Below are 25,589 nucleotides of genomic sequence, written 5' to 3'. Positions count from 1 at the left end.
GATATGTAAACAACTCTCAAAACTGCAATAAAGTTTGTAAGACAAAAATAAAGGCACCTAGGTGTTTACAGTGACTGAGCTGATTTTCAAATCATAGCTGCTTGCTCAGTATACACATTTTTCAGATCATGCTTAATGTTTATGACACACTTTGCAACACCTGGTTTGAAATAAACATAAATCAGCACAGGAAATATATGTAGCCCAACTACAAAATGTCTTCATTATTACTAGATCAAGTTGGGCCAGAAAGTATAAAACTAACAATAATCACTTTCCACCATAAGTCAAGAAAAACAAAAATAACAGTGTCAGTTAAACTACACTACATTTATTTGCAATTATTGTGCAAATTATACATTACACAAGATATTCAGGAAAAACAAAACTTAACATGTGACATGTCCAATGGAGATTAAAAGGCTCAACTCGGCTTAGGAAAATCGATCGCGAACCCTTGAGAGCAATGTACGCATTTAAAAAAGAAATCTGAAAGTCTGTCTAAAAACATGCATATGTACACATCAACTTGATTTACATAGAAGCATAAACATTTTTAAAAGCCAGTATTAGTGATCACTAGTCAAAGCCCTGAGAATATACAAGACTTATAGTTTTTGGTTCTTCCTGATTGGCGCTAAAGCCAAACAGCACAATATCAAATTTAAAAAGCGCCTTGGTAAATAACAAGATATCAAGACTGTGATGATAGTCGGGTTGACTATCTGTGCCTTAAACAAATATTTACACAATGGTATTTTTGATAAATAATCAGTAATGTGGATATTATGATTAAGTGGGAAAGGGGATACAACAGAACAGCTGGAACAGTGTGGTAAATTTAGAAAATTACACTTTATTCTAATGCAGCGTTTAAAACCAGGAGAAAGACTGTTGATATATGAACTCAATACCCACACAAATACACCCCTCCCATTTGTGCTCCTTCAGAAGCTCAAGTAATATCTCCATTGTTTATAAATCATTACAATCATGGCATAGCTCTATTCCATGGGTGAGGACGTTGAAGGAGCACACACAGAACAGACAGCTGGTGGACTGCGAGGAGATATTCGCCGAGTTTGACAGAAAGTTTATTGGATTAGAATCGCTGACTTAACATTTGAGTGCTCCGTTACTTCTTGTTGGCACTTGCAGTCCCGATGACACAGTCGTTTACCTGTAAAGAGAGAAAACACAAAATATTACATCAAAAGCAAAGTCACAAATAAAAAAATCTTACAGTGAAATGCTACATTCAGATCATTTTACACTGTAACATAACCAGAGGGTTAAAATCACTCTAGGAGCCAATTTGTTAAAGCTAGATAACAGATTGGAAAATAAAGCTATTAGTCAAGGAAATAGCTAATTCAATGATGAAGACTTAAAAAAACCTTTGTTTAACATTGCTAGATGGAGCACTTTTGAACTGGAATCAGTACTTAATCTTAGAATGATTTCTCTTGTACTTTCCTTGGTAATAAATCAAATTAAAATTCAATGAAGTTAGCGTACTCATGTCATCTTATTCCAGTTGTTTCATCAAGACAGACAGGACATTAAAACAACCATAGATGCCACTGACCTTACTGGCGAACCTTAAGGAATTGAGAGTTTCCCCAAAGCTGTCTGGCTCTGGGGCGATGTTCACAAACATCAGGCTGGAATGAGACATACATAAACATTATGAACATTAAAAAACAAACAAAAAAAAAAGGCAAAATGCTCTGCTTTCAAAAATTATTTTCCCCTGTAAAAATTTAACTCATAATTAATCATTTGTTTGAACTCACGTTTTGCTGTTTCCTCCCAAGCAGCCCTGCAGAAGGTAGGTAAGCTTGGAGTTCCTGTATGGGATGTAGCTCTCCTGAAACACGCACAATCAGTGTATGTCACAAACAAAATGAATACTGGAAAATGAACAGAATTTTGATTCTTAAACCATATATCTAAGGCTTCGTAGACTCTGCAGCCTTTCTGAGCTCAGCGCTGTTGTTTTCAGCCAGGCTCCTGCTTACAAACCTTGTTGGCAAGTGCAGCGATGACAATGCCCAGGTTGGACAGGGAGCCGTTGATGGCCGTCATCTCTTTGAAACGCTCGCCCTGAGACTGACTCTTCAGCATTCGCTCACTGCCGGCCAAGTCCACCATGCATAGAGTGGCTGTGCAAATAAAAACGGCACATATCACATATGCAGCAACTAAAGCAGTTATAGACAACTGAACAAGATGTTCTTCGCCACAGAGTTTTGATGTTCTCAATACACAAGTGAAAGCACATTTCTGATACTGGCATATCAGTAGGATTATACTCACACTTGCATTTGACGTCCCTGCCAACATTCACTCCCTCGATATCCAGCTGGAAGACTGAATGGGAGCGAGAAGAGCGGTCATTCTGGGCTGTCTGAGCCGTGGAGCGATTCTGACCGGCCAACATAATCAGGCCGAGAACCTGGTAGTTGGAGGGGGAATCATACAGATTATTTACTGTGAAGTAACAAATGTATAAATAGCATGACATGTACACAGTTAACCAATACTTGTGCACTTGTTTACCAATTTAAAAATGAATAACCTCAAATCTGCTGTGAATGACTGCAAGCTTTAATATTAGGTTGTCTTTAATAAGGAAGCTATGTTACTAAGCAGTACAGTAACCCAAATGTCTACCATACCTGATCTTCGTTGGAGACCTTTTCATAGGTCAGATTGGTGATTGTGATCTCATTATTAGTCGACTTTCGGATCTCATGCTCGGGCCTCTTGCTGGCCTTGCCTGTGTAGAGTAGGTCTCGAAGGGTCTCATTGTAGATTTCAACAAAACTTGCAGTGAAGGAGAACTGAAAACAGAAATGGTCCTAACTTTTAACAAAAATGTTTGTTTTCCCCCATCATATACGGCATCTACACAGTTCCTGAGTGCAAGTAGGAGAAATACATTTGCGGTGTAAAATGTATGGTCTGCCCTTGGTTTTGGTGGCTGGTTGGTATCAAAAGTGGCACACAGCATGAATCTGCACTGATGTGGGTGCCAAAAGAAAAAAAACAGCTTTTTTTGCGTTGCTCAGGGAGAAATCACACTAGTGTGAAAATTCTCCCAATGCAACAGCCTGGATTGCTCTCTAGGAGCTGCACTCTGTCTTGCACTGTATTATGACACTGTGTTGTCCTTAAAATGGGTCTAAATGTACTTTCTTACTCCATTAAGCAACCACACGTATCTGAATGAGTGCAAAATTTAAGTCCTGACCATTTCGTGTGGGTGAATAAGTCGTGTATCTGGCTATAAACATATCTCAGCAGCAAACAAGCTAAAAATGATCAAGTAACTAACATAGTAAAGACCTAAAAACCTGAAATCAAGACATAAAGCAGATATAATTCATATTTTTACTATAATGTGTTACGGGTGAAGGTAGGGTACACCCTTCTTGTCTGTGTCCTCTGTCTTTCTCTCCTCGTCTTTTCCCACAGGTTCCGCCCCCCTGTCTCTCTTTCTGATCAGAGAATGGTTGAACAGATCGGTGTATAATCTGCTCCTTAGGGACATGTTAGTTAAAATGATTGGAGAAACAAAGAGATAGTGCCCTTGGGCCAATGTGGCAGCTTCACTGTTGAGGGTTATTTAACAGTGGATACTTGAGTTGTGGTGTATTGGAGTTGGTAGTCTTTACTGCCTTCTATAGGGAGTGTGTGTTATTAGTGTTGTGTTTAATCCCTACATTTGATTTAGCTACTTCTTTGCTGTTTTAAAACCGCTTTCTTTTTTGAGAAAAAAAGATTTCAGTTCATCTTGTTGAAGACTTTTGTATGCCTTTTTTTCATGTAAATAAGATCCCAATTTTTGGTTTGTACACACTTGCATTTGTCTTGCTCCTTTTTCTCTGGTTTAAGTTTACTGTTACTCCCATCATCCCCTGGGCACAATGGGGGAACGTCACACAATGTATCAAATGACGACGTGAAAGAGGTTGCGCATAGTGATAAACCTACAGCAAACTATAATCTGAATCTGCAGCTCCCTTCTGCTTTACCGAGCTTTATAGTGCATTTTAGCTCTTTGTTTAGCCATCAACCCGACACTTTACTGTTCTGGTTGACTCTCACTGCTCTCAGAGTGTTGTTTTGAGGCACAACAGGCAGCTGTTTTCAGAGGAAAAGCTCTTAAACCCTACAGTTATTACCTGATCAGCACCAAACAGACACAGTTAGAGACTAGGTGGTGGTAAACACAGAGGAGCATTTAGCAGCTAATTAGACAGATAATTACCTCAGGATTTGGGAAGGAATGTTGCACTTACACTTGTCTGGTGGCCAGATATACACCACAGAATGAATGAGTGTTTTCTATGTAACGACTGGATGTGTAAATCAGCATCTGAACTGACAGGTTTGCCATATCAACTTAAAAGATGATGACATGCCAATGTTGTTTTTGCTGCCCCTGAGTGGCCAAAACATCAGTTATTACAGGTTCAAATCACTTTAACTAAGTAAAAATATTGTTTCTAATTTAAGACTTTTCTCAGGACTTGGTGGTCAGAGCTCATGTTAAATACTACGACCTCCTTCCCTGTACAGATTCACATGTATGACATTACACACTAACCTCCCAGCCTTGTGCTCCCAGTTTCTCTGCTGCTTTAAAAATTTGCTTCACAGCTCTGGGAATGACACCTCTGGTCTCATCAAACTCATTTCCCTCCATGGTGTAGGTTTTTCCACTTCCTGTCTGGCCGTAGGCAAAGCAGCAGACGTTGTAGCCATCCAATGCTGACTGCACCAGCAGTGAGATCTCTTCAAAGACCTAAAAACAAGATCATCATCAATTTCCTGCTCTGGCGGGAAACAGCCACAAGACATTAGTGTGTTTTGCATCTTAAAACAGTTTTCTTTCAGGATAACTTGAACACTTATATTCTATGAATTGTGATAGAAATTGTTTACCTCCTGTTGCGAAGCCTGGGGGCCAAACACCCGGTCAAAACTGAAGTTATAATTCTTCTGAGTGTCAGCAGTTTTGCCTGTGTGAGACTAAAGAGGAGAAAAAGGGCAGAATTAAGCCTTGTTGTTTAAGATATGCATACACAGCTCACAGTGGAATGTATCACCAGGGAAAGTGATTGCCAACCCCAGACTTGCAATATTTAAAACATTTTTGGTGCCGTGTCTGGATTTTTGTGGCTTTTTCTTGGACATGTGCTGCTTACAGTCTGGCACCACTGCTTTTTCATAACGTCCTGACCTCACCCGCACGCTGTATAATCAGAAAATAAGAAAATACAGGCAAAGAGCTGGGTCTCAGCAAATTAGTATACTGTCACACACTTCTAGTGGGGTTGTAGTTGATTGAGAGGGGTTTCTTTGGTATGAGTATATAAACTTTTTTTTTTTTTTAAAAAAAAAAAGGAAAATCCCGCACAGTGTACCTTTAAAATGAGTTTGATTTTCTTTTCTATAATGTACTTGGCTGGTTAGACTGTAAAAATATCACAGAAACTCTGGATTATATTTGTTACTGTTTGTTATGGTTTCCTTCTCTTCAAACATGCCTTTATTTATTAATTTCATATATATATATATATATATATATATATATATATATGGTATGATGACAGGATTCTCACCTCCTCTGTTTTGGCAAGTGTCATTGACTTGTTGTCACTGGCTGAGAGCTGGATGTGTTTGCTGAGGCCCCCCTCCAACAGTGGGCGCACCCTGCAAAATACACGGATATTGCCCTGCAAGACAAAGATGATGGACAAATAAGTGTAAAGAAAAGTCAGAGAGAAAAGTGACATTTTCATTGTTCTTCATAATTTGTCAAGTGCTAACAGCACAACAAAGTATAAATAAATCACAAAGAAATAAAGAAAAGAACCAAATTTTCACCAGTGTTTTCTTCAGCAGATTAGGCAGCAGGCAAAGCAACCTAGTCGATGGATTAGCTGAAAGGCCTTTGAGGGTGCTGCCACTGGGCTTTGTTGAGCTGTTAGGTCACATTTAATTTACCTTGAGCTCCTGGATCGTATTGTGGAGCCGTCTGCGCTCCATCTCCCCTGCATGCAGCTCATCTTTCTGCTGGACCACAGTGTCTTTGAGAGACCGCACCTCTTCCTCCGTGTCTCTGAGGGTCACTTGCAGGCGGGCCAGAGTTGATTCCTGCACTGATAGCTTCACCTGGACAGGACAGAAGAAAAAACATACAACTAAATCTTATATTTTCCAAGTTCTGACCATCATATTGTCTGTTTTTAAAATTATTATAATAATATTAAATATTATTATAAGATTTCAGGAAAGTAACAGGTCCTTTCTGGTCAATATCCAGTTGCTTGCTAGAAAAATAGTCCTGTATAAATCTACAGGTAGAGTATGGCATTAATTTCATTAGGGTTAGGCACATCAGGCAGGGCAGGTCTGCACAAATGGTATATTTATGTAGATGTCACTCGGCCAATATAACCAGTATTAGCTGCTATTCTAGCATCAGACTTCACCTTGAGAGTCTGCAGCTCCGTCTCTTGGCTGTCGCAGAGAGTCTCCATGACCTTATATTTTCCTTCTAGGTTGGAGAGCTCCTTTTCAAGAGTGTTCTTATCACTCGACACTCTCTCCAACTCATCGCAGACTCCCGACAGTGCCTGTAGCTTCTCCTCATACTCACTAAAATCACAGAAAAGAAAGGGCATTTGATGATTTGATGTTATCTAAACAGACAAATTAGTGACACTACAACATAATGACAGTGAATACTTTTCCACTTTTCCAAATGAAATCATCCTTGTACCTGATCTGACTCTTCTGCCTCTCAAGATTTTTCTCCATTTCAGCCACTCTTGTTCGGCTCTGGACCATCGTGCCTTTAAGAACCTCATTTTCCTGGTGGACAGATTTGACCTTGGTCTGGTAGTCACGTAGCTTACCCTCCATGTCGCTGACCTTGCCCTTCAGGTCCCATGCTTTCCGCTTGGTGGCCCCACCCCCACCTGTAGACAACAGCATCAACAGGTGTGATAATTCCATTCAGACTTCAGAGTCTTCCCCAGTTCTCCATTTAGGCCATTACAGTACAAACCTTTTCTACATACACCTTTTATTCGCAAAAGGCATCTTGACATGACACAGTAGGAAAAGCACAGTTGGAATTAAATATTAAGAGTCCTGGAGTTGTGCATGCTGGTTCACAGGGACACTTGGCAAGAACAGAGCCATTGTTCATAGTAGTTACACCTATGCTTTTCCTTCTATAACAAATCTGAATGTCTTATGTGAAAAAGACCTATTCTAAATAAGATCACTTAGAGAACATCTCACTCTATATCCAAGATAATGCCTTAAAAATATGATAAATACACTTTTCCCCTTGTGCAGGTTGGTTAAAAATTCTTATCATAGTCATTCACAGTTGTTAACATTCCATAAACACTATTAACACTAAGCTTCAAATCATGGTTTGTCATCTGTCAGAAAAGCTTGCACCTCAGTTTCTCCCTTTTCATAAATCCGACCATTAACTAAGCACCAAACGTTATTTCACTTAATTTGACATAATTAACTAAGGAACAAGAACAAAGCGAAATATACTTCTCACCTGCTTTTGTGGCAGTGGGTGCACCCGTTTGTTTTATGTTGCCTCCCTTTGCTGCAGTTGAAGCTATTGATGGTTTCAGGACACCTGGTGGAAAAACAATAGTAAAGAACAATACATGAGAAACCATGTCAAAATCATCAATCATGTAATGACCAAATTTATTGCTTTAATATTAATACCCTGCATTTATGATGGACCCAAAGCACTTCTGCATTTTCTTGCCATCAGTTGGTAAACTATACAACTTGTAAATATTGTCTATATCAATGTATTACACACTGTAATGCCCAATCCCCGCTTGAGTAAAGTCTTGTGAACACAAGCACTTTTCCTCCGAGCAGACAGCTAATCTTACCTCTGGAAGGACCAACAGCCACAGTGGCAGCTCCCCCAGGTCTGACTGGCCTAGCTGTGTGGACAAAGTGAGACAGAAGGGTATGCATTTGTCTAAATAAAAACAAGATAATAGGACAGAGGAAATAAATACATACTAAACGAAGATTCTAAAAGTGAGGTTTGACTTAGTGGCTTACAAATGGGTGCCCTGCTTGCTGGAACAGCAGGCCTCTTGCCACCGATGATTGTAGCGGCTGCATGTGGTTTAATGTGGACAGGGTCTGAGTCCTTTCGAATCTTCTTCTGCAAACACACAAACAGCATAAAGCAAGAGCAATGTTTCAACTTCTGGAGCCATTAAATCTACTTTTTCCTAGCACACCCATCATGCATGACCATTTTACGGACACATAAATGAAGTCTATCATATGGGCTCGATGAACACTTGAAAACTGAATGCAATCCAATACAGCACCATCAAAAATTATACAGTAGAGTTTTAATCAACACCTCGTTGTTACAGCAGCAACAAGATTTTAACCTTTTGTGTTACATTACATTGTACATGTTCGTGTAATTGTGTAACAGCCCTTAACAGTAAACAACATTACAATCTGCTACAAGGACAAGCAAGGGGTCAGTTTCACTCCGAAGCTCTTCTGTGGAAAAATGGTAGGCCAACATCTGGATGCTGGACTTTATGAGCTAGATAACAGGTTACATTACAGTGCTACATGCAGAGCAGCTTGAGGTGGAGCAGCAGAGTAAAGCTGACAGAGAATAGCTAGTAGAGGTGAGGACAATAAAGGATGGAGATGACTGTAGTACAAACCTGAGCAGGCGCAAAGTCAGCATTCTCTGTGCTGCTGTTGCTGCTTGTAAGGACCCTCTTGTGTGTACTGACTGGCAAGCGGGACATGTTCTGTTGGGAGATAAGAGGTAAGTTATGATCAAAGCAGAAAATCACAGAAAAATATCGAGCATAAACACCTCTCTGTCACACTAATCATAGTCACGAGCACAGTCATCCCGTTTTCTTGTATTACCCTTACAGTTGAGTTACAGAGGTAGCGTGAAGCATCTGTGTCTCTGAGAAATAAATAAATGCCAGCCATGTTTCAAAAAGGCCATTTACATAATTTACTGCAATTTCGACACTTCCAAACCCCCTGAGACTCTTCAAACTATCTGGGTGAAAAAAATCTTGCCTGTTGCATTACGAAATAAAAAAAAGTACTTATTTTTAGGTGAAGCAGTTGCTCAGCTCTGACTCAAATGTAATGGTTATACACAAAGGGGGTCAATGCAAAGTCAACTAACATTACACTGGTAAAGATGATACAAATCTCAGTGTAGCATTCACTGTATGAGTTATACTGTAGCGTTAAGCCTCATAAGGTGTTGCGTACGCCCGAATAACCTAAATAACCTTAACAGTCTAGATAAACAAAAGATAAACTTTCTTTAAACGACAATAACCGCACATAAATGCGATATATGGCCCGTGCTCAGGTAACAACGGCATGGGGACCCACCCACAACTAACATCAGCCCCCGAAGAGAGGCTTAAGTTACTTTAACGTAACATTACATTCAGAGCCGTCGACACTGCTGAAATATAACGTAAACCAAATTAAATCTCTGTCGACTACAAACGTGGAATGAGTCATATAGGAATGTATTACATATAAAGTTAGCTTTGACTGGACTAATACCGTTAGCAATCTACAACCGACAAACGTTTATGTCATTACTAACGTTAACGTATCACTAATAGTTGCTGCCGTTAGCTTGAGCACAGAAGGTAAATAGCTACGTTAAAGCACAGCAATTGTCGTTTTTGCATCGTTTCTGAGCAGAGCTTTGCAACCCCTCTTCAAGACGAGATGGGCGAAGTATTACGCTTTAAATTCTTGAAACACAAACCTTAACTAAAGGCGAGTTTTCGCAGAAGGTTGTCAATTCAACGTCTTCTTCGGGATATTCTTCTTCTCTGGGTCCTGCGATCCACCGTCTCTGACCGTTTGAATTTGAAATCGAACTCGTTTGGTGGGCGCTTCGGATAACCTGTCGTGATTGGTTGAGCCAAAGTAAACCCCGCCTCCGACTCTATATATGTTTGGTATATTGTACGGGGTGTCCCGCTTGGGCGGGTTATACACTGTCACCATAGGCTGTATGGTGCGCACCAGTCGACGACTTGATACATGTTCAAAACACGCTGCTACATTGTACTACGTCACTATGAAATTTGATTTATTTTTTTTAAATATATAAATGATCTTTTTAAGTAGTTTTATGAGTCGTAATTTTTCCACGATTGTCTAATTTACAATTTCCATATATGATTGGCTGGTTCTATTTTTTTTTCATTTTGAATAGGTGTTTGATGTTATGGTGTGCTTACACGTTTTGTTTTACATTACCTGCATACATGTAGTGTGTTTATGCCAGCTCTTTACTTTCCCCTGGGCCACTAAATACGATGCTCAGTTATTTTGCTTTGCATTAAAAAAAAAAAAAGTGTGACAAATTGGGCTTAACCTGCAATGACACAAACCATTATTACTGCATCTTTTTGCACATATTAGTTGCTTGGATGGTTGATGATGTTCAGATGTTTGAGTGTAATGTCACAGCAGATTACTGACAATACTGTGTTGATAAATAACAAACCATAAAACCCATACGTCTCTGCTATACCGAGACACATTTAATGCATCATTTCTTGCCTGACAACCTGGTGGTTCATTGTAATGGTGCCTACTCAAAATATATATTTCTTTATCTTTTAAAGTTGAATTTAACTTGTCCAAACACACACTTTAATTGTGGAAGCTTTTACACATGGTTGACTGCTTTTCAAACAGCTGTGAACAACTGAAGGACAAACATACTCCACTGACCCACTGGCTGTTGCACTTAACAAATCACAAGGCTTTCACCTGAGTCGAAAGAACTTAACATCTCTACATCTGTCTCACCTTGTGTGTCAATTCTAAAAGGCTTTTACAATTTAACAAAAAGTCAGACAGAACTTGAGCCTCAGATATGTTCAAATCAGTCATTCAATAATTATACATTCTTATCCATACCTAACAGTCTGGATTTTAATAAAATAAATCAGTCAGTTAACCTTTTTTTTTTCATCATAAACTGTTTTCAAACTTTATTCTCCTTAAGGGAAGAAACAGTCTGTTCAGATGAGCAAGAGGTGTAACTGTGCATACAGTATGCAAGAGTGTAGCATAAGAGGGCAGTTAATAACTGTACTATTTATCAGGAGCATCGGTAGTAACATTAACAAGAATATTGAGAATCTGTTATTTTTCATTAAAAAGACACAATGAAATACAAGGAGTATACATGAAGACAATCAGCCAGTTGTTACAGGCTGCTTGCACATTTTGATTGGGTAGAGATAGCTTGCACACAAAAACATGGCGGTATTGTCCCAGGTCACAGAGCCTCGCTTGATGTTTTATGTTATAATAATTATAATATACTCTCAGATCATTTGCTGAAGTGTAAATGAGGGGATTCTCATGGGTGAGCAATGTCAGAAATTGGTTTCCAGGTTGTGGTAGTTCACCTTATCTTGTCCAATAAGACTAAAAGCAGTCCCCATTAACGATTCCTACAAATTAAACATAAAATTAACTTGGCCAAATAAGTCATACATTGCAGAAAAAAAATCTTCCTGCAGTTTAACAAACTTTTTGGGCGATTCTTTTGCAGACTTTGCTGAGCTTGGAAGTTAAAGTCCATCAGCACTAAAGGTGACCTGGGACACAGCCAATGATTTGGTACTTGTTAATTTGAGTTCCTTTAGTTTCCATATATGCTTTACACAGGACATACTTCCCTTTTACAGATGAAAAAGTCTTTTCTATCTATTTTATGTACAGCATACTGCAATACAATAATGCCTCAGATTGATAATAATGTGGATAACATTTGCAATACAGGTATAATGAAAGTAGTAATAATATGTATGAAAAGTTCTTTAAACAAAGATTGATAACAGTACCTGTCAGCCATTTTTATCACACAATCATTATTTTCCCAACAACTGACTACAACGAGTTGGGCTGCCTTTACTCATTGGAGGATAGTAAACTGTCTTTCTTTTAATAGTAACAAAAAAAAGGGGACAAACACACTCTGTTAGGACTTTTCTCTCTGTTCCCTTCACATTCATGCATCACTTTGCTTTCTCTTTGAGTTTGTTCACACGTTCCTCTGTTGGTAGAAAAATACATACATATGATATATTAAAAAAAAGTACAATAATGACAAACATCGACGTGAAGTACAAGCTTCATCAAGTGCTTTCTTTAGGAGCCCTCCCACCCCACCAACCCCCTTTTCTCTCTCGTGCTTCCATCTCGATCTGCTGCAGATTCCTCTTATTTAGTGCACTCTTGATCCGGTCTGTCTCCTTTGTTCAATACTTTGGGCTCAGATGAAGAAATGGTTCCGCAGCTCCTCGCTGTGTGAGGGGACATGAGAGTAAAAAAAGGACATCATGACTTGTGATCACTTTGAGATTCAGCCCCAGGTTTTGGCCTGATCCAATAATACACCGCTTTATTTTCTTTTTGCTCTTCTTTTGTAGTCTTTTCTCAGCCTCCAGTTTCGGCCGTTCTGATCCGACCTCAGCTGTCCAGAAGTGTCATTTAAAAGCCATTTAAAATTATTTACTTAGTCCTTCACTGCAGTCTTTCATCACTGATTCATTGTCTTATTTCTCTCCCTTGTTTTGGCTTGAAATTAATAATGGAGATTGTTCAGATTAATGTGATCTGTATGTGTTCAAAATTTACACCATTCTCTGCGAATCATAAATGTGCAGAGAGTAATGTAATTTTTTATTTTACAGATATTTTACATCTTCATCCTCCGATGGTGAGAGGGAACACCAGTGAGCCTCCATTTATCAAGATTCTCAGAGAAGGACTGCTGGTTTTGGATCAGTGTTATTGGTCTACTGACTCTTGAATAGTTGATTAAAGATGAAATTAGACTAAATCTGCTTTTTAGAAATTCAGGTCTGGGAATAAAGAATAAACTAATTATATCAGGGTTCTAGACCAGCATTTCTACTGAGAGATACTTGGCACAAGTGGGCTGAGGAATCGAGAAGCACACTGTAAAATATCTGTGTTCTAATAAGTAATTTATTGTGGTACTCAGTGCTAGCCTCTTTAAAATGAAGAAAAAACTGGCAATGGGTGAAATAAATTTTACTTGTATCTTTGAACATTTCATTGGTAAAACTGTCACCCTATGAGCCATTTTTTTCTTACTAAAGAAGACTATAAAACTGAATACAGTTAATTACTTATTCATATGGACCTTTATACACTGCAGACACAATTAGTAATTGCTCAAACAGAGTGGGAAGACGCAGCCTATGAGTTCATGTGCTCCACCTGTATGGCTGATGTGGAGACGGTGAGGCAGAGGTCTTTGTGCGCCACTGGCAGGTCCGCCACAGTGACTGGTTTGTACTGGATCTCGCTGGCCGACACTGTCTTGTACTGGTGCAGGTCAAACGGGCATGGGACCACAGCTTCTGTGGGCTGCTGGGTTGGTTGGTAGCTGCCTGGTGGTCCAGGGTTAGGATTTTGGGTGTTGTTGGGGTTGTTCTGGCTTTGGAGCTGGCCTGCTCTGCCCCCACCTCCTCCACCAGCTCCTCTCCCCCGGCCACGGCCTCGGCCCCTGCCTCCGCCTGGCGTAAGGCCCTGGGCTTGCTGAGCAGCTACTGTTGCTGCCACAGTTAGCGGGTCGGGGTTGTGCTTCCTCATGTGTTTCATTAGATACGTCTCCTACAGTTAGGGGAAAGACGGAAGTTAAAGTCGTGATGGCAGAACTGCTACTACAAACAGAACTACATTTTCCAAACCTGTAGTTCCTGTCAACTCTCTTCCAACTGTATCCTCTTTGTCATAGTAAGACCAATGTCTGTGCACTGTGTGAATACTATGTCATGTGTTCGACTGACAAGTCTGACAGCTTACCGAGGTATAGGATCGGTTACAGAGGCCACAGGAGAACAGCTTGGCATGCTTGACGGTGTGTGTGGACAGGTGCACTTCCAGGCTGGCAGCATCTGTATAACCACGGTTACAGTTGTGGCACTTGTACGGCTTATCTTTGTTATGCTGCCGACGGTGAGACTGTGGGGAGACGAAGAGAGACACAGATGAGAGTTGGAATAAACAAAATCAATGAGTGCGAATATGATCATATTCTAGATACAGTGTTTACATGAGCACAGAGAAATCAGGATATTCATATTCTCCGTATACATGAAACATACTAGTAACCTGAAAACTGCTGTCTATTTGCGCAGGTGCCTGTGATGTCTATTAAAACATACCAGCAATGAAACAAGAGAGCGACAGTAAACAAATAAACGCCACACTGTACATTTATGTGGCACAAAAATGTCCCAAAGAGCCATTTGACTTAATATTCTTTTGTCTTGAAAAGATAATCACGTACACTGCTGTTACTCAGCCTCACGATATATTAGTTATACTAACATTTCTGTCCCTCTGGACCTTAGTCTAGAGAATTTCACACCATTTTTAAACAACATCAATCTTCAATAGATCACATTCTTTCGCAAAGTTGTATACTTCAATAGAATATTTAACTTGATCTTAAATACACTGAAAAGGCAAAATGATTTAATTCCTCGTGGGTCTGTTTTTTTCTTTGCTTTCATGTGATTTAAATACAAAGGTTGCATTTATGTTTGGGCCAACAAAAGAGAGAATATCATTTACCTGTAGGTTGGACAACTGAGTGAAAGCTTTTTCACAACCAGGATGGTTACACTTGTACGGTCGGTCACCAGTGTGAATCCTGAAAAATCACAGTTAGACACACCATGAGTGAATTACAATATAAATCATACTATACCGCCACATTTCCACAAATAAAAGAGTAATGTGCATTTTTGCAGGTATTTAGCATGTTTTCTATAAACAAAGTAACATATTGTACATGCAGCAGTGTTATGCCAACTCTAACGCAGTGTGCTCATTCCTCCTTAAACATCTATCACTTACCATCATTAACAAATAAAAGTGAACATGTTAAAAGGTATTTTAATGGCTCAACCCCTTACTTTCTCATATTTCATTTTACTCTACGTCTACTTTTACTTTCGGTATGTGATTTTATTAACATATATGTCTAATGATTTGAATGGTGAAAAGTTTCGTGATTATTTGTACCCCTTTAAAGGCTTTAGATACACTTAACCATGCCTTTAGTCCATTGAATGATTTGGCAAGAAGCTGTGTAACATGGCTTTGGGCTGGTGAATATCATCATCAATAAAAAATCTACAGTATTAAGCCACCCAAGGCAGGAAAATACCACAAGCCTCTAACTGTTTTTGATGTGAAGTACAATCAATGTTAAGGCCACTCTGTGTAAGAACTGAAAATGTCTTAGTTTGGCAACTCTAGATCAGATTTATAAAAAACTAATATTGTAACAAACCTTCCTTACAACGCAACATGCCTCCCAAATTTTAAAGATGTTACAAACACAGAAAAGAAGATACAAACAATCACAGTGCCATAACTCTCCACAGACCTGCTCCCATACATGCACACATAAGAACACAACCGGCCATTCAAACCCACCCAGCCCCGCCCGGACCAGTACCGTGTGTGCTGCTGTAGGTGACTGAGCTGCCTGAATGTTTTCTGGCAGTAGGAGCAGGCGTAGGGCTTGGCCCCGGTGTGGATGCGGATGTGCTGGGACAGGTAGCTGGAGTTGGCAAACGACTTGGAGCAGTGGGGGCACTTGTGGGGCTTGGCCTCCGTGTGGTTTCTAACACGGGGAAACCGGGATTGGAGGGGTGAGGAGGTGGAGAGAGAGAAACAGAGAGAGAAACAGCGAGAGATTTTTAAGCTACAGCATGACCAAACTTCACGATGAACTGAAGACCAAATCATGCGTTAAAGTTAACAGGATCTGCAATCAACTGCTGTTGATCATAGATCATTAAGTTTGACAGTGTGCTCTTTGTGCTGCGTCTGAGTTGTGAAAACACAGAACAAAAACATACAGCAAGCACAGTCACGCTTTTCTCTTTCTCGCTCTCTCTCTCTCTCTCTCGCAGTCTCTCTCTCCATTGGTGTGCCCTGCTTTAAGTGGAGTGTGAGTGTGTCTATGAATGTCTGGCTCTACTGCAGCCAAATTGAAATGTAAATTCAAGACGAGGGGTAGGCCAGTGGAGCGCATCTTCCTGTTTAACATTAATGGCCTGAAACCCACAAAGAAAACCCAGTGCATGGCAATAAGGGAAATGAAAACATGAAGAAGGTGAATGACAAGGTCAAATGTAAAATTAAAACATTGATCAGAGTCATGACGGCATGAATGGGAGACAGGTGCTTTCATCACTTACACTGTCACACATAGTTATATGTAATACGAGTTACAATCATTCTATTTGTTGGATTAGCTTTCTTTCTATCTGTTTTGGAAACATGATCACAAGGTTGTGTAAAACATGTAGGCTGACTCAGTGCAGTAGAGAATTGCAGAGGCAATATGGAACATGTATTGTTTTAAGAAGGCAAATTATCATACACAGTTAGTATTCAAGTGTCTTCACTCTTGCGTTATTAAAATAACAAGCTGATTTTCCAGCTGACATTTTCACTAACTGATAATCAACTTTGTCATCTGTAAATGTAATCAGTGTTGTTATCTCTTCATTGTGGTCTGGGCCAAAATTCTATTTTCACTGCTTTTTTAATGGGGGTGTTTTAACATTTCAAGTAATGACAACGACAGTGAAAGGTTTCCAGAAGGTGCCTCAAACAAAATAGGGGATGTTTGAAGGAGTTGTGTGAGAGCAGAGGTGGATCCAGAGAAAATACAAGAAATGAAGCTGCATTTCCACTGCATGGTAGGATATGCCTCGACTCACTCTTTTTGGTTTTCCACCAGCAGAAGCTGTGGTTATAACCTCGTACCTAATACTTTTTTTGGTACCATCTAAGTCGAAGTTCCAAGCAAGCTGAGGCGATACTAGAAGGTAGAGTTAAAACACTGCAGACAACTGATTGGTCGGAAAGAATCCTCACTTGAGCAACACGGGACATCCTGCACAAACTGGCCATTTTTAAATAGCTTAACTACCGTCAATAGCACCTGCAATTCTTCATTTGACCCAGATTTTTGAAAAATGGCAGCTGTAAAATTCATGTAGTGCTGACTTTTCTGTTTGATTGCCAATAAAAGGATTCAGCGAATGTCGCATTGAAGATGATGCTATGACTAGGGTTGGATACCATTTACATTTGAACCAGTTCCAGTGACTGTTAATTCTGTTCTTGTACCCAACGGTACGTTTTTCTGGTACTTCACTTTCTCTATTTTATAACAAAAATTTGATTTTTGAACAAGCTTCAAGGGAGACATAGTAGACGGAAACGCAATTCTGCTCCTCTTCTCTTTGCTTTTCTCACACAGAGCTATTGTTTTGTCTTTGTTCCTGTCTGCCCCTGTCCATTTGTCTACCGGCAGAGTTGGCCTCCCAGCTTCAGTGTGCTTCCGCCTCCTGTCTGAGGTTGAACCCTGTGGCTCCGTGGAGCTCCGCTGCCAGCCTTGGGGCTCTGTGTCTGGCTTTCAGGCTTCAAGGTGCTTCGCAACACTTCCACTTCTCATCTAAATCCGGCTTTCTCACCGAAATGCGCTCTTAGGTCCCAAAATTTAGCAAAAATGGATTTAACAAGAATCAGCACTCTGTAGTACCAATGTAATTCAGTAAGTACCCTTAAAAGTACAGAGTTTGGTACCCAACCGTAGCCACAGTAGTTTCACGCGGTGTTGCTATGACGATCAGCTGAGAATCCAGCCTACACTTAAGGGGAGGATTATTCGCAGTGGGAAGCGAAATAGAGAAAAGCAACTGGGACCAAAAGCGAGTTGGTCATGTCACGCCATACCGTGCAGTGGAAATGAGGCATAAGATAGGGCAACATGCATGTAGTACCAAGCCAAGCTTGTTATAGTGTCACCAGCAGGATGAGAAACTTAACTCCAACCATCTGTTAAATGAAGGTATCTTTTGGCGGCAACTGGTATGGCAAATTGACGACCTCTACCAAACACTGTAGCATGCACCTTGCAAGTGATTGAAGCAACTGTTATATTTAATGATGAAGATGGATTCCTGACCTGATAATTAATCAGTTACCATAAAAAAACAATCTCCATATAAATAATAAGCTTAGAACCATGATCTAAGTTTGGCACAAGTGTTGCACCCTCAGAGGTGATGCTTCAACTGTATGAAAAGAGTTTTCTGAACTATCAACACTCTCCTAAAAGACCCCGGCACATCCCCCACTCACCACCCCTTCCTCCCTTCATCAGTCACCACACACAGGCCCACACACATGTGCTTTATGTGCTTTAACAACTGAAACCACATGCACAAGCAGGCACACACACACACACAGAACCTCACAAACCACTCAGTCCGGTACCGTGTGTGCTGCTGTAGGTGACTGAGCTGCCTGAACGTTTTCTGGCAGTAGGTGCAGGTGTAGGGCTTGGCCCCGCTGTGGATGCGGATGTGCTGGGACAGGTAGCTGGAGTTGGCAAACGACTTGGAACAGTGGGGGCACTTGTGGGGCTTGGCCTCTGTGTGGGACTTTGCGTGGATCTGCATGTCTGACTTGCTGAAGAACGTCACTGCACACATCCGACACCTTGGCAAGTCAGGAATGAGACAGAGAATGAAACCTTTATGGGGATTAATGTAGAGTTAAATGTAGGCTATAATGTTTGTTTTGGCAGGTAATAATAATTTCTCTCTTTAAACATATTTTCACTACCTGTAGGATTTGGGGCCATCTTTGTTGGTGTGATCATCCTCATCATTTGACAGGTCATATGGGTCAGCACTGTGGTGCTGTAATACGATGTCAACATACATATTACTTATGATGAAAGACACAAGCGCTAACAATCCATGCTATGTAGAAAATCAGTAACAGCAAAAAACAAAAGACTATAGGCAAAGACTACAAGAGACCCTGACCTGTCCACCAGCAGCCAGGTGAGCCAATATTAATGCATCACTTCCTGGAGGGAGGACTCCACCCACTCCAGCCACTCTGCCCATCATCTGCTTGCTCTTCCTGCCTCGCTTTGATGGTGTCGGCATTACAACTGCAGGAGGGACAGCAATGTCCTCTTTCTTGTCTGTAAACAAGAGAAAGGAAAAAAGAAAGGAAGGGAAAGAAGGGGGAATAAAAGGAGAGAAGACAGCAACTATTACATTGAAAGATCTGAGGCAATCGGTCCCACACATCGCATACATAGGCTGTTATGTAGGTGGGGGGTTGCCTTGGTCAGAGGCAGAGTATGGACATAATTACACAAAAGTGTGTTGGCACGCATGCGTATAGATACCACAACGCAAAAAAGCCAGGAATAGGAAAATGGCAGGTTGAGAGTAGGAATCTTTTGATCAAATGAAATGAGATTTGTGTGTCAGCCGTTATTTCACTTTGATCTCATCTAAGAAGACGAAATGTTTAAAGAAAGCAAAATACTGAGAAAAAAAGGGTTCTTATTACATCAAACTAGTATCAAATCCTTTTCTATCAGTTCTTCTATCAGCCTTTGAGTGAAGTGCTTAGTCCCACCTGCTCCACTAGAACTGTTCAAGGACCACTAATGTTTATAGCTTTGAGTTTCACTGTGTGGATTGTAATGCAAGACACTATGAGGGGTGCACAAAATGTTAATTAAAAAAATGCCCACTTACTAAATGATCAAGTTTTTGGTTGTGAAAGTGGAAACTTTGTCAATTTTATAAGCAGCTCTGTGTCACCACAGTGTGTGCGGATGATCAGTGTTTGGCTTTCCTCCATGTTGAGTGAGACAGACCTTTTTGCTCCTAAAATAATAGGGCAATTAGCCACTTTGTCAGCATGCACGTAGCAGGGACATTAGCCATAATAGCTAGAAAAAATAATACTGCAAGACAGCTAAGCTGTTACTTTTGTGACTTGGTAAATTTGAGATATTCCTTTTTTTTTTGGCATAACTGGCACTCGACTTTTTGGCGTGCAGTCAAACTGTCGCAGTTTCAGCAGTGCTGGACTGCTAGTGACCAACGTTAGATGAGAGCAAGTTGGAGTCACAAAACTAACACTAAGTTTAAATGTCCTTTTCTGAGCACGGCTAAAAATAATATAGATCTTAACGGAGCATTCAAATACTGATTCTGAAGTCAATTACCATGAAAATGATCAAAGCTTTGAAGCATTTGGGATGACCCTAAAGTGGATGTTAATGAATGATGAAATGGTACACATTTATCAACTCACTTGATAATTTATCACTTTTATTTTTCATTTCACACCAATTTTTACTGCTACATTTTTCAATTCAAATGTTTTTTTACTCACCACTATTTTTATCAATTAATTTATGTAACTTCCATCCCTCATAAGACACTGCATCAAACAAATACATGTTAGAAAATGATTAGTTTGAATGTTTGACTTCTACCTTTCTTCAACAAACTGCAGTTTGATTTAACATGTTGAAATGACTGAAGTGATGGTGCACTGCGCTTGTCTTTTACCTGCATTTGAAGGGTGTACTGCAGACACTATCATGGTGGTGGCAGTAGGATGTCCAGCTACAAATGACTGCGTGGAGGCAGTGGGGACCAGTGTGCCTTGAGGGGTGGTGATCACTAACCCCGCTAAGAGGAAAAGAGAATCTGTCATCTGGCTGTTGGCCAAAACAAATATTTTACATTGATTCAGTTCGATATACTTTAATAACCTATATCTTACATCTGCTGCACGCAATCTGCTAACAATAATATAGAATACAAAGAAAACAGTTTATATATGTAAGGAGTTGAAGTTGAATATTTACAGTGTTTCTGACTTGCATCTTTAAGTCATACCAACAAACAAATATAAGGTGATACAGAAATGTCAAACAGAGTGGGGGATGTCATGTTTCACACAGGAGGTAACACACAGCAGCCCACTCACCTGCAGTCATGATACCTGTAGAGGGAACAGGCACAACGGTGATGTTCTGAGTGGTGTGCGACTGATGCAGGTGTCCCCCGAGCGCACTCATGCCACCACCTCCTCCTCCTGTTCCCCCGCCTCCTTCCTGTTTTGGGACCAACCGCACCCCGGAACCCGCATCCACTGAGCTGGGGATGGCGAGCACAGCCGTGGGGTAGTGGGGAGAGGAGGTGGAAGACGCAGAGGAGTGAGGGAAGGAGGGCGTGTTGGCCTTCTCTGGACCCAGCTGCTCCTTTGCCTTGTTCAGGAACATGGCGTTCTCGATCTAGATAGGGATGAGTAGAGGGGCGGGTTGGTGGTAAGAGGAAGGAATGGAGTGCGGGATGGGTAAGGGGTAAAACATTAGGAGATGAAGGATCAGAGGAAGCAAGAACAGGGACGGAAGATGAAGGATGAAAGCACAAGGATGGAGACCATGAATGTGACACGTGGTAAGTGAAGAGCGGTGAGGAAAAGAAGGAATGGTATGATGATTAACAAGAAGAGCAGTCAAGGATGGATTAAGTTTACATGGAGAAAAAAAGGAGCATACAGAGGTGATACAGGCAGCAAGGACAATAGGTGAGGCAATAAGGGTTACACAGAAAATGTGTGATGAAGGGACAAAGAAAGTAAGATGAGAAAGGGGAAGGAGACAAATGAGGGGGAAAATGAGGGAAGACATTGGTAGTAAAAGAGGTTTAAATTAGCGAGCAGGAGGGGTAGAGTGAAGGTTGAGAGTTAATAATGAGTTAGATCCATGTAGGAAGAAGAAAGCGGAGAAGGTGGCAATGGGAGAGAAGAGAAAAGAACGAAGGCATGGTGAGATGCAAAAAAGTAAATGAAAAAAGGAACAAAGAAGGTTTGAAGAGATGAGAGAGGAGAGGGACAGGAGTGACCATATGATCAAGTGAACCCTCCCCATGTCAAGAACTCATATTCAAATAACTTTTATGTGAGATTAAGCCAACTTCACCGACTAAGCGAGCATTGTTCGGTGGTGTTATTAACTACAAGTTCAGGGTCAAATCATTGTCTGTTTGTAATGTTTTCACTATTTCCATTAACACTCAATGTGACAATCATTTCCGGCTATCTAACAGCACATACCACTATACCATGTGTATTTAAAGACAATTCCAACAATAAGGTTGTCTCTACCTGTCCTTGTACAGTGGGGACGGGAGACCAAAAGTATGATGAGTTGAAATGGGAATCGTCCATTATTTCTGTAATTAAAAAGCAACACACTTAGAAAAAAACCTGTCCTCCTCCTCTTCCTCCTTCTTACTATGCTTTTATTTAAATTTACATTTGAAACAAGACCATGCAAGGCTGCGTTTCATTCATCTTGGTTTGTTTCCTTTCCATGATCCTCTCCTCCATTGGCTGACACACTGAACAAGTTTCAGAATCAGTGTGGAGTACTAGCACTCTAGCAGCCTTTGCTGCTAAATTTGCTTTGTGGCTGGTTAACATGTGTACTATCAGCCACTTTAATAGACGAACAACCACTAATTAGAGGGATCCCACAGCTGACTGGTTAAAGGGAAATGCTTTTAGTTTTATGCACTTTGTTGTTTTTAAAAAATAATATTTGATCACAGTTACAGAGAGGAGGATGTGAAAGGAATCAGGCGAAGATGCTCAATCCCGGGGGGGATGGATATTAAAAAAAAATCTGCAGGAGGATAGAAGAGGCAAGAGTTGAGAAAACACTATTGACAATCAGTCTTTGAGGCCTTTGATAATGGTAACAGCCCATGCACTTCCTCACTAATCTCTTACACAGTTTGCATTGCTGCGAACAAATTACACAATCTTAGAGTGGCTGCTTTATCAGTGTTTATGAGTCTAGTTTTAGGGTGCAACCAAATGCTGTGTCCAAATGTTGTAACTATTTATTGCCTGGAAAAGTAACACAAAGGTGTGTTCTTCCAAAGTATATGCTGGTACAATAAGTGTTGAAAATAACATCCTCTCTAATAGTGCACATGGTTTATTAAGGCCAACACTCACTGTTTACAAGACAACTGTCTATCTTTTCATTATCAAACCTCTGATCTTCTGTTTCCCGATCATCTCCCACTGACACATAGGCAACATGTTTTCTGTAGCACAAAGAAGGAAGTTTCATAGTTTCATTGTTCTATTTTGGCATGCATTTGCACTTTATTTCCACATACTTTGCTACTGTTACACACCAATAGTAAAAGAAGTTTCGAGGTTTGTTTTTCTGTAAGCATGTGAAGACTGTGAATGCCATGCATAGCGATATTGCTCACATACCAAGAAAAGCAAGCACGTAATTTCGTTAGAAAAGCTGAACTGGCATTTAATGTAACTAATAGCTGTTTAATCCGTCAGGGGAGGATAGGCCCATGAAACATTTGCGTCAACATAACAACGTGTTACACTGATAAAAATCAATTCTGAAACAACTATGGCAATGATATATTTCATGCATAACATTCGCAATGCATAACTCAAGGCATGTTTTACGTTTTCATGAGCCTGCTCTCCCCTCTGCAGTTGCACAAGCTATAAATAAATAATGGGGCGAGCTTTTATTGCAAATTAATTAATTTCCCACAGGCTGCAGCTATCTGGCAATTCAGGGGCCGTTATTAGTGCAATACAAAGTCAATGTTTCAGTGCTCTGAGAGCCATGTTAAACGAGGGGCACTAGCTGGCTCCAAAACTGTGGCACTGCTAGCTGCGGGCTGACGTTAGCAGTGACTGATGACATCTTCTAAATACGCATTTGTCATAAATCGTTTAAATCAGGGAGCCTCTTGCAAAGCACGTAGCATAGATGTGTCACGCTGCACCTGACCAGCTGCCAGGTGCTTAATGAGATATCTGGGTTATAAACAAACATGGCTAACGTTAGCTGGTTAACGCAACAAGACAAGGGGAGCTAGCTAACTTGCCTCCATTAATTTTCTCCTTTTGTTCGCTGGCTTGCTCTAGCTACAAGGAGGCCTGTATATTCATATGCTTAACTAGCTTGCCGCTTGGTAAACACAAACAGGCTTGCTCCCTACGCCTCCATTCCTCACTCCCTGCTCATCTCGCTGAGAGAAAATAAAAAAAAGAGAAAAAAAGTCTCGAATAAAAAAAAAAAAAAAAAAAAACGAAGACAGAAAAAAAACGTCGACGCCGTCGCCTCTGTAGGAGACGCAGCTTCATGCAGACTTCCGGCGGTTGGGACGACGGTGCTCTCAGACACACTGAAAATAACAGTTAATTAACAACCGACTAATAACTCCAGTGTTAATTACCGGTGAAATCGATTCCCCGTCAACCCCCCCGGAGCCTCCTCGGGTCGGGACAGTTGGGAAACTTTGTCCAAATCCGCCCCTCAAACCCCTCAGATATGCCTTTTTTTTCTTCGGGTTTTTTTTCCTTTTTTTCCCTCCAGCTCTCCTCAGCAGAGTCAAGTCACACAGAGGTAAACATACGCGTTTCCGGTCACCGCTTTCAAAAATAAAATACGTATTAATAAAGATGTTGCTTTTTAATAATAGTCAAAAATAACAATGTCAAATTTGAACATGTTTAAACAAGAATAGCGGGACTTGTAATAAAATATAACAGCTGCCAGTTCTGTTTTACCTAAGAATATATTATTAAAATAACATATTGTCTATTTAGCAGTAAGCGCTGTTCTCTAAATGTAATGTAATAGTTTCATCGAGTGTTTTCAGTTTTGTTCTATACACATATTAATGCCTGTTTTCTCTTATGCGGTTTATGTACTTTGTATTTGAAGACAGGTGTATCGTACTTCCTGTACTAGTTTGGCTATTTCTAGCTAACTTGACACAGCCGCCAATGTCCATCCAGTGCCTTCCGGTGTATTAATTATCCAGTCAGTGTGTGGAGCTGAGTGCATCAATATGATTATCAATTTCCATGCACAGTTGGTCCTAGCTTTTGCCAAATAAGTCAGCATAATACGCTTCTCAAATTAATTTCAATAGACATAAATCACATTTAAAAAGTCACCATGGCTGCACTGTTGTTGCATCCACAATATTCAATCACTGTTATTCTTTTCCATCAGTAAAAGTAATGTAATTGTTTTAACTATTTTATCAGAGTAATGTAACTAATTACATTTGATTACTTTTTGATTACTTTTCTAACAAATGTTTAAACTGGGCAATAAAGGTGACAAATCTATTAAAATAAGCTATGCCAAAAGAAGGCATTACTGCAGGGCAAAAATATATGAAGCAGTAATGTTGTATTCTGTATATAAACTTTTTACCAAAAAATAATATATTCAGAATTAACCCATCTGCACCACCGACATTTTGATTAGTAACTGTAATTCCGTATTTTTCCCATCACTGTAACTGATAACATTTACATTTATTTTGCTATTTAATTTACATGTAACTAGTTACTCCAAAACACTGTATTCCATTTGTATTTAATAGGGCCCGACCGATTTAATCTGCCGATTATAGCCATTAGAGAATAATCGGCAATCGGCCAAAAGTTGCATGATTATTTTATTTCCCAGAGGTTTACTGCCTTTTTGCACATCATGTTTT

General features: G+C 40.2%; 2 protein-coding genes across 9 annotated transcripts; both read right to left on the bottom strand.

Moving 5' to 3' along the window:
* Nucleotides 1–311: 311 nt before the first annotated feature.
* Nucleotides 312–9,963, bottom strand: kifc1 (kinesin family member C1). Its single transcript, XM_050035221.1, has 17 exons — nt 9,863–9,963; nt 8,769–8,858; nt 8,134–8,239; nt 7,956–8,009; nt 7,601–7,684; nt 6,797–6,995; nt 6,507–6,672; nt 6,019–6,186; nt 5,634–5,747; nt 4,954–5,040; nt 4,616–4,813; nt 2,682–2,846; nt 2,320–2,458; nt 2,026–2,165; nt 1,797–1,870; nt 1,589–1,664; nt 312–1,180 (listed from the first exon to the last, which is right to left on the bottom strand). The coding sequence occupies exons 2-17, from the start codon at nt 8,853–8,855 to the stop codon at nt 1,136–1,138; spliced, it is 1,902 nt and encodes a 633-aa protein (XP_049891178.1). The 5' UTR covers nt 8,856–8,858; nt 9,863–9,963; the 3' UTR covers nt 312–1,135.
* Nucleotides 9,964–10,336: 373 nt separating this feature from the next.
* On the bottom strand, nt 10,337–24,448 carry znf384a (zinc finger protein 384 a). 8 transcript variants are annotated; one of them, XM_050035626.1, is made up of 13 exons: nt 24,309–24,444; nt 23,082–23,135; nt 22,186–22,253; nt 21,004–21,310; nt 20,580–20,702; nt 19,023–19,186; nt 18,817–18,893; nt 18,466–18,690; nt 15,626–15,793; nt 14,734–14,812; nt 13,960–14,118; nt 13,372–13,767; nt 10,346–12,428 (listed from the first exon to the last, which is right to left on the bottom strand). In XM_050035626.1, exons 2-13 carry the CDS (start codon nt 23,128–23,130, stop codon nt 12,384–12,386), a joined length of 1,860 nt encoding a protein of 619 aa, XP_049891583.1. In that variant the 5' UTR covers nt 23,131–23,135; nt 24,309–24,444; the 3' UTR covers nt 10,346–12,383. The 8 variants fall into 8 exon arrangements, with proteins under 8 accessions (XP_049891582.1, XP_049891585.1, XP_049891588.1 ...); XM_050035630.1 differs by having other exon boundaries at nt 23,044–23,135; nt 24,309–24,388; XM_050035627.1 differs by lacking the exon at nt 24,309–24,444 and adding an exon at nt 23,958–24,288.
* Between the last annotated feature and the right edge of the window lie 1,141 nt (nt 24,449–25,589).

Source organism: Epinephelus moara, chromosome 22 (assembly GCF_006386435.1).
Source record: "Epinephelus moara isolate mb chromosome 22, YSFRI_EMoa_1.0, whole genome shotgun sequence".
Lineage (NCBI taxonomy): Eukaryota > Metazoa > Chordata > Actinopteri > Perciformes > Serranidae > Epinephelus > Epinephelus moara.
Note: the sequence above shows the minus strand (reverse complement) of the source record. Positions and strands in the feature narration are given on the sequence as shown.

Excerpts from the sequence above, each read along its gene's own strand:
- kifc1 (XM_050035221.1), bottom strand. The coding sequence starts at position 8,855 with ATGTCCCGCTTGCCAGTCAGTACACACAAGAGGGTCCTTACAAGCAGC. Across the intron at positions 8,010-8,133 it reads AGCAAGCAGGGCACCCATTT|CTAGGCCAGTCAGACCTGGG; the intron begins GTAAGCCACTAA and ends TTGTCCACACAG. Across the intron at positions 5,041-5,633 it reads CACTTGCCAAAACAGAGGAG|TCTCACACAGGCAAAACTGC; the intron begins GTGAGAATCCTG and ends TCTCCTCTTTAG.
- znf384a (XM_050035626.1), bottom strand. The coding sequence starts at position 23,130 with ATGTTGCCTATGTGTCAGTGGGAGATGATCGGGAAACAGAAGATCAGA. Across the intron at positions 22,254-23,081 it reads CGGGAAACAGAAGATCAGAG|AAATAATGGACGATTCCCAT; the intron begins GTTTGATAATGA and ends TTTTAATTACAG. Across the intron at positions 15,794-18,465 it reads CACCTACAGCAGCACACACG|AAACCACACGGAGGCCAAGC; the intron begins GTACCGGACTGA and ends TCCCCGTGTTAG.